General features: G+C 41.8%; 1 protein-coding gene across 2 annotated transcripts in view; it reads right to left on the minus strand.

The window, feature by feature from the left end:
- Nucleotides 1-5,263, minus strand: part of pld5 (phospholipase D family, member 5) — a 20,461-nt gene extending 15,198 nt beyond the window's left edge. For both annotated transcript variants that reach the window (XM_041838898.2, XM_041838900.2), the window contains exon 1: nt 5,134-5,263. In XM_041838898.2, coding sequence (XP_041694832.2) covers nt 5,134-5,256 — 123 coding nt within the window. In that variant the 5' untranslated portion in view covers nt 5,257-5,263. The remainder of the gene's footprint in view (nt 1-5,133) is intronic.
- Nucleotides 5,264-9,508: the final 4,245 nt, after the last annotated feature.

A 9,508-nucleotide genomic window follows, 5' to 3' on the forward strand; every position in this document is an offset into this window, starting at 1 on the left:
GACAAACTTTTACTTTTAGATATAGTTGATGCCTAGAAACCCCCAATGGTGGTAGGAGGTCACACTTTAACATGTCTGTGTACTTTCTCAAATCATATTTAGGTCAGTGGGTTTCTCAATGTTTTTTTAATTTTTTAAATAAAAAAATATTCAGCTCATATAGTCAGAAAAACTCCTGTTTTAACCCTGGAGATAACCCTCCCATTGAGATTTCAATTTCAAATCAAATCAAATTGTATTGGTCACATGCGCCGAATACAACAGGTGTAGACTATACAGTAAAATGCTTACTTACGAGCCCATTCCCAAAAGTGCAGAGTTAAAAAGTAAGACAAACATTTGCTAAATAAAAAAAAGAAATAGTAACACAATAAAAACAACAACGAGGCTTTATACGAGGAGTCCTGGCACCGAGTCAATGTGCAGCAGTTGTCACGTTCGTTGTATAAATGGTCGGACCAAGGTGCAGCGTGGTATGCGTACATGTTTAATATATTAAATAAACACTTGACAAAATAACAAAAGCAACTGAACGTGAAGTTCTAAACGCTAACAGCAACAAGCTGAAACAGAATCAGAAACAAGATCCCACAACTAAAGGTAGGCAAAATGGCTGCTGAAGTATGATCCCCAATCAGAGACAACGATCGACAGCTGCCTCTGATTGGGAACCACACCCGGCCAACATAGAAATACATAACATAGAATGTCAACATTCACACCCTGACCAAACTAACTAGAGAATAACAGGGTTCTCAAGGTCAGGGCGTGACAGCGGTACAAGGTAGTGGAGGTGATTGAGGTGATATGTACATGTGGGAATCAGGACACATAATGAACAGAGTAGCAGCAGCCTATGTGAAGTGTGAAAGTGGGTCCTATGTGTGTGTGTGTGCGTTTTGTGTGTGTGTGTGTGTGTGTGTGTGTGTGTGTGTGTGTGGTGTCAATATGCAAGTGTGTGTGTGTTTTGTGTGTGTGTGTGTGTGTGTGGTGTCAATATGCAAGAGTGTGTGTGTGTGTGTGTGTTTGTGTGTTGGAGTGTCAGTGTAGTATGTGTGAGTGTGTTGGTAGAGTCTAGTGATTGTGCATAGAGCCAGTCAAGGGAGTCAGTGCAAAACAATTAAGAAATAAATAGTAAAGGGGGTCAATGTAAATAGTCTGGGTAGCCATTTGATTAACTGTTAAGCAGTCTTATGGCTTAGGGGTAGAAGCTGTTCAGGTGCCTTTTGGTCACAGACTTGGTGCTCCGGTACCACTTGTCGTGCATTAGCAGAGAGAACAGTCTATGACTTGGGTGGATGGAGTCTTTGACAAATTTTAGGGCCTTCCTCTGACACCGCCTGGTATAGAGGTCCTGGATGGTAGGGATGGTTTGGCCCCAGTGATGTACTGGGCTGTACGCAATACCGTCTGTAGCGCCTTGTGGTCAGATGCTGAGCAGTTGCCATACCAAGCGGTTATGCAGCCAGTCAAGATGCTCTCAGTGGTGAGGCTGTAGAACATTGTGAGAATATGAGTGCCCATGCTAAACCTTTTCATGCCAATTCCAGTGCTGTTTCATTGCACTGGCTCAGAGCAGCATCTTCACACTGTAATTCTCCAATAGAGACATCATTATTTTCATGTACTGTCTATGGCCCAGCGCACTCACACTAGAGACTGATTAAGACTACCTCAGCTATACAAGGGGCTACTACTGCAGAAGTCTCACACTTCACACTGTGGAGCTCCACTCAACCACAGAGAGACATGTCTGGGAGGGTGTTGTGTTACGGTGGTTACAGTGTGTGAGAGGGGAAGATACAGATGGAGGATCTTCATTTGAGCCAGTTTGCTACAGCAGGAAAATAACCCCTTAAGTTTGGCATTTCAATTTGTTTTGCTTAAAAGAGAGAAGAAGTTAAAACAAAGTTTGGAGCTCGATCGGCACTATTTAAATCAGGCATTGAGTGTGTGTGAGGCGGACAGTGGAAGTAATCAATTCTCATTGGAGGCAGCGAAGCACACTTCCTCGGCTGCAATCCTCCGGTGGCCACCTCCAGGCATGCCAAATGACTGGGCTGAGAATGGACGAGGCTAGCTTAAAGTCTAATGGTAATATATTGAATATAGATGGTGGATTTCCTACTCTAGAGATCCTGCCATCCTCCCACACACGATACAGTATTTGCTGTAGTGGAACACTTGAGTTTAGGTTGGAGGGTGAAGGCTGTTATAATGCTCCATTGCATGGCATTTGAAAACAAAGAATTACAATTTTATATAGTGTCACATTTTGACTTGAGGACAGCTAACCTAGGCCCAATCTCTTTGATGGTCACGGCACTTGGTAAACTGGTTCCTGCATGAGTTGAAATTATTTCAAATGCTTGACCTGTGTCTGATTGAGCTTGCCTAGCTAAATGGAACTAATACAATAGTCCTCAAAATTCTCAGCCACAAAAGAGTGATCAAATTAAGATCCTACGTCTGTAGGGGACTTGTACCATATGGTCAGTTTTGAATGAGGATGGAGGGATCACAAGTAATTGATGAAATGTGCGTTTTGGACTACAGTGAATCCAACAAAATCTCCTACATCTTTATTCTGCCCCTCACGTGTCATAAGAATGCTATAATATATTCCCTTTACCCTCTTGTACAGGCACCGTTGTGAAGGTGATCAAGGTACACGTGATTGAGGTGACACAGGTACACAGTTTTTCACCTTCACACATAATACCATGACTCATTCACACGTTCCAAAACAGGAAATAGGTGTTTGTGTGTCCGCATGGTTTCATGGTGAGGGTCAATGTCTGTGATGTGCTGAGTGGGCCGTCGGGCACCAGCGCCATGGGAGACTGGCGCCATGCGAGAGAGAGAGAGAGAGAGAGAGAGAGAGAGAGAGAGAGAGAGAGAGAGGAGAACAAGCGGTGCTGGAGCGAGCTGAAGGTGAAAAATGACCAAAGTTTTAATACTGGCAGGAAGTTCCAAGTGGGTCGAAAATAGAGATAAATTACAGATGTAGATCTTAATTTGATCAACTCTTTTGTTGTTGAGAATTTTCCTGCACAGCAGAAAATCCTAACTTGTAGTGTATTTGAGGTTTCAAAAGGCTTCTAAAGTTTGTAATTTACACTTTAAAATGTCAGACTTGCCCTAACAAAAAATGTATCAACCCCTACAAAACATTTCCATTCATTATAATCCACATAATAATTCAAATGTCCTGTTGCTAGAGCATTAATTTCCTGCTGTAGCAAACTGGCTCAAATTAAGATCCTACAACTGTAGAAGCCGCCGGTCCACAAAGTCTCTGTCTATAGCTGGAGTCTCTGTCTGACTCTGTAGCTGCTTGGCTTTCCCAATAATTAATTTATTGTAATGCAGCCCTGCGTAATCCATAAACCAGCCCAATGGATTGTAAGGCATAAATACTGATATTGCAGATTTTAACACACATTTAGTAATTTTGTTATTATAGCATGTTTAATTCTACACATGTAAGGTAGTTCCCAAATTAACAGGATGGGTTCTGGAAGTGAGCATAAAACATCATTATCTCATGAAATTAAGTCAGTGAACTAGCTATGAAGACAAAATGTATTTAATTGATAGTGTGTGGTGTTCCTAAAGGTTAAGTTCTGGGGCCGATGTGTATTTAACCTTTTGAAAAGACATAATCTACTGATGAGTGCTGCATGGTGTTAGCGTGTGAGGCTGAGGTGGGTCTGGGCTTTATAAAGGAACAGTAGTGAGTGTAGCGTAGCAGACAGACTCAGGGCTTCTGAGGACAGACTGTACATAACAGTACTAGAGTGGCACGTCTCCCTGTTCCGACATGAGTTTTCAGGGCAGGTCTCTACTCACCAGAACTGGGTTCAAATACTATTTGAAATCATTTCAAATACTTGACCTGTCTGATTGAGCTTGCTTAGCGAAATGGAATACAATAGTCCTAAAAGTGTAAACCCTGCCCATCTGGCACTGCAGGCAGGCTCAAGCAAATGCTGAAATTATTATTATTTTAAAACAATTTGAACCCAGGTCAAGTACATAACAATTACTATTGTGGCACATCTCTCTCTTCCCTTCCGACATGAGAGTTCAAGGCAGGTATCTACTATACTCACTATACTTAAAGCAGGCAGAACTCCCAGGCCCTTACCACCCCCAACCATTAAATATTTACACTCAATTTCAGCTAAAAAGCTCACTGCCTCCAAGAGGGCATGCTCAGAGGGAGAGGAAGTCTCTAGGCTACGGCGGAGGAGTTTAGCCTAAGTCTGTGTAACCCTAACAAAAGGTCAAAACACGACTCCCTTAACTTAAACACCAATGTAGAAAATAGAACCCGAAGCAGAAACCAACACTTAAGTTAGTTTGAGCTTTGGCAGCGGGCATTTAAAATTAAAAGAGAGAAGAAGTTAAAACAAAGTTTGGAGCTCGATCGGCACTATTTAAAGCAGGCATTGAGTGTGTGTGAGGCGGACAGTGGAAGTAATCAATTCTCATTGGAGGCAGCGAAGCACACTTCCTCGGCTGCAATCCTCCGGTGGCCAGCTCCAGGCATGCCAAATGACTGGGCTGAGAAAGGACGATGCTAGCTTACAGTCTAATGGTAATATATTGAATGTAGATGGTGGATTTCCTATTCTAGAGATCCTGCCATCCTCCCACACACGATACAGTATTTGCTGTAGTGGAACACTTGAGTTTAGGTTGGAGGGTGAAGGTTGTTATAATGCTCCATTGCATGGCATTTGAAAACAAAGTATTACAATTTTATATAGTGTCACATTATGACTTGAGGACAGTTAACCTAGGCCCTATCGCTTTGATAGTCATGACACTTGGCAAACTGGTTCCTGTATGAGCATTTCAATCAGCTTACATTCATATGAATGTATTCCCTGCGGAGATCCTGTCCCAAATCAATTACATTTAATCCAAGTTGAGTGGATTTAATTTTGGGGTTAGACAAGAGATCGAAGTCAACCATCCCTCAAATTATTTTCAGCCAGTACCCCAGCCCAACCTGTCTCTAGCCTCTGTCCCCTACTAATACTACTGTACGACATTCCTCTGGAATATCCCCAACTTCCCCCAGTGTGTATAAGGTGTTTTTAGGGGTGTGTTCAGGGCACTCACATGTTCCAGCTTCTCTTTGCTGCGGAGCCAGATGGTTGCAGAATAGTCCTGTTGCTGGATAGCACTGTTGGCGTAGATGTCAGAGAGGTGGGGTGCGTGGAGGGGTTCCCCTCGACCCCTCATCCCATGGTCTCCCGATACCATGATGCACACACACACACACACACACAAAACACAACACACGCACACACTCTCACAAACAATCACTTAAAATCTCCTCTTCTCCTCTTCTGGCCTCTTTCCTCCTCTGTTCTGTATCACTGTCAGTCTATAGCTGGGCTATGGCTAGAACAGCCATCCAGTCAATGAGTGAGCCAAGCCCTTCTAACCCACTGTGGATCTGTGAGTGGGTGACTGTCTATAGCTCTTCAAACCCACCGTGGTTCTCTTCTCACTCACGCTGTCTGACTGTCTGGCGTGAGTGGGGGCAGCTAGGGTTGGGCAGTGGGTGGGCTGGTTCCTCGTGGGCGGTGGGGCTCAACAGGGAGTGCTGCAGCAGACGAAGTGAGTGCCAGACACACTTAAAGGCAGTGAGTGAGTGAGGGTGAGTGTATGTGTGTGTGTGTGTGTGTGTGTGTGTGTGTGTGTGTGTGTGTGCATGCACTACATTCAGATTAGAAGAGAGGTTATTACATCAGTGAGGAAATCTATTTAACAGACAATAACGCTATACTATGTTTATCTCTGTTAGTCCAGTGTTGTCTATAGCCTAACCTACTGCACATGTCAGAGTATATCACTGTAATGCACGCTAGTGGGTTAGCTAGTGGGTTAGCTAATAAAGTATTGATTTGACACTGCCTCGACTACATATAGGCTGCTGTGATATTGCCTCTGCCTCTAAGGGCATTTCATTGGTACATACAGAATGCCTTTTAGGCCATTATATATAGTTTCACAGTGCCGATATAGCCATATAAGTCTTGAATGGATGGAGGCTGTGTAAATATCCGAGCAAAGAGACAGGAAATGGAAGTGTTTATTGGCCCTTGAACGATTTATGTCACGGCTAGAGAACCTTTCCGCCACAAGAATTGATTTTGCAGTGATTGTTCTAGTTTCATTACCAAAATTATACAGCCATCATTGCATCAATACTGCACAGCTAACCTGATTCTTAATAGGTGAATTCTCCTTTGGCAGTAGTTCCAATATAGCCTATGCTTAGAAAAGTAGGATATTATTTGGAGGCCATAATTGTTAAAGATTTCACAATTTACTTACTCACAACCCTCCGTCTCTCCACTCCAGGATGGAAATTGCAGTATTTCTGCCAATACTTTTTTCCCTCCAGTGTTTTGTGAACAGCATACTAATTTATCCTTCTCCCCTACAGCCAGGTTTGCATAGGCAAACTTGCTGACACAGTACTTTTTGTTATTTTTTGTCCTCCTCAAACCTTCATCCAGTCGACCACAAGCAATAATAGTTCATTGATGGAAAGTATAGAATATGTAAATAGAAACGCCCTATTGCACACACAAGCTTGTTTGGTGCCATACATCTTAGCCTAGTCAATGTGAAGGAGTAAAAGTGCTAAGTCATCATCACTGACAGCATATGTATAACTTTTTGATATCCATGTTATGTAATATGGAACAATGACTTTGATACAGTATTCTACTGTGAGAAGTGTGTATCAGTAATAAACAGAATGCCGCATAAATGTCCAGTAATTTAATGGAAAAACAACTTTATCCTTGATATAAACCAATATCCATTGGATATGTAAAAGTATTGAGGTACTGCCTAGGTCCCCAAGTCATCGAATTTGTCAAAACTAGTCCAGTTGCGGGTAATTTTTTTCTATGCACACTCACAGGACTCTACACACTCCAACACAGTCATAACATGCACACACATTTATACTGACAAAAGGACAACGACGCCAGAGCACTCTTAATCTTTCATTTCCATGTAAAACCCCAAGACATTCAAAACCACAGTACAGGAACAAGCCTCAACTTAATTCTAAAAACCCAAGATTCTCCCAATAGAATTGGAGCTCCAAAAGTGCACGTTGTGCACCAGCAGCCTCAATAGCACAGTATGACAAAGGGGGACGGCTTTTTACAGTGCAGGGGGATTAAGCAAGTGGAGCAAAATATCTTAAGAAACAGTCATTAACAGAGCACCGCAGATGGCCCTTCTGAGCCATAGAAATAGAATTACAGAATGGAAATGGGTTTGACTTGAATGGGAAGGTCCATTCTAATCATTATATTTCTATGTTCTGTCTGACCCACCCAACCTCTGTGTGTCCTGTTGTATGTTCCGTTTAATAGTGACTGAAAGAGGTCAGACAATGGGGTGGAGTTGAGTGGAGTGTGGCGCAGCACAGAGGGAGAAAGCAGGGGGGGGGGTTATTATACTGTAGCCAGGGGGTCGTTACAGTAGAAGCTGACTAATTGACTAAAATATATAATAGCATTTACAGTTATTGTGCCAACATGTATTTAAAAATATGGATAATATGGATATCTGGATATGAAATTCACATGAAAAAAAACAGTCAATAATAATCATGCATTTTATTCAAAATCATTCAAAAGTAAACAAACATAAATAATTTAACCATTATCTTTCAAAGATAACAAATAAATGATGACAATTAGAAAAACCTATCCGTACAAAATATACAAACAGAAACATGTAAAAGGTTTGACATAAAGACAATAAAGACATTACTAAAAGCCCCAAAATGCTATTTTCTTTATTGATAATCCAGCTGTTTTGTCTGAGAAACATAAACAGTTACATCAGGTTACATTCATGTGTAAACATTGGTATGAGGCAGGACATCCAGATATGGGTATATCATAGAGGCAGATAGAGGACTCTAGTGCCCAAAAGCCAGTTTTAGCATGGGCAGCGCCATTGAGGACTCATCATTTTTAAGTAGTCAACTGGGTGGGACTTCCTGTGGGTTAAGGAAGGATCACATAATTCCATCCAGGTCATCAGGAGGAATCAGCCAATGAATTATACTTGTGAACAAACATTCCATAACTGCAGGTGGCAGTAATTCGCCAACCTTGGCTTTAAACCTGTTCAAACAACACACTCCAGGTGGCAGTACCCACCCTTTCAGTTTGTTTGCCAACTCAGAAGTATTAGAATAAATGTAACTATTTCAAAATGGAGATGGCCTCAATGATGCTGCATGCTCTCACAGACAATGGGACAATGTTGTGTCCTCTAACTATCTCTATTGGGTATATAGAGTTACTTCCTGGCCCATTTTACTTCCTGGGTCCAATTCATTTCTAGTTCCATTTCATGTTTTCTCTCAGCCCTTGGTCATGTTCAGTAGGGTACACCGTAGCAAAATGTTTTGCAATGCATAATGAAAATGAGTGCTTACCTTCAAAATGTTTTCTCCCGACTGAACATGACCCTGGTCTCTGACTATCCCTGTCTATACTGGCTTTTACTCAGATCTCTTTGCTTCATAAGAGTTCTTCAAGTACGTTAACCAGAACACTAGTGTGTGTTCCATGACTCAATCACAGACATGACTCAATCACAGACAGCCGGAGGCGCCTTAACTGGGGAGGACGGGCTAATAGTAATGGCTGGAATGGAATGGTATTGACACATCAAACACATGGTTTCCTTGTGTTTGATACCATTCCATTCACTTCACTCCAGTCATTATTATGAGCTGTCCTCCCCTCACCAGCCTACTGTGGACTCAATCATAATTGATAATCAAAACCAGTTCCCAATCAAAACCAGTTCCAATCAAAACCAGCATCCACAAGGAGTACACCAAGACCTGGTTTGGTCAACAGATGTTACGTATCCTTACTATCGATAGATATATCCTTACTAACACCACCACTCTGTGGTGAATCACCTCAGCTTTAACATGTGCAGATCAACAAACGTTAGCTTAGCTATATCTCCTAGCCTGGGTGCCAGTCTGTTTCTGGTCTCTTGCCAACTCCTTATGCAATTGTCATGTCAGACATGAGGCACCCAGGCTATTTCCTCCCCTCTTCTATCTTATAGTTTCATCAACACTCTCATGATTTTGACAATGGGCACTTTGTGACATAATACACTTGGATATGGGGACTACTTTCAGGAACTACTTTTTCAGGGAGCTACTTTGCCACCTAGCCTACAGTAGTTAGTTATTAGTAACCTACAGTACAGCTATCTTTGATGCATCATTCTTAAGACATACTGTATCACTCCACAAGGGAAGCCATGGATGGGAGAATTATAAATATTTTACACATTTAAATGGATACATAACACTGTACATACCCTATTTCTTTTCATCTGAATAAATTTAGTGGAAAAATCTGAATATTAGAACAAGCACAGCAAGCTGCAAGTGCTACAGGTCAGCTAACAGATATGATAT

This window comes from Coregonus clupeaformis, chromosome 20 (genome assembly GCF_020615455.1).
Source record: "Coregonus clupeaformis isolate EN_2021a chromosome 20, ASM2061545v1, whole genome shotgun sequence".
Classification (NCBI taxonomy): domain Eukaryota; kingdom Metazoa; phylum Chordata; class Actinopteri; order Salmoniformes; family Salmonidae; genus Coregonus; species Coregonus clupeaformis.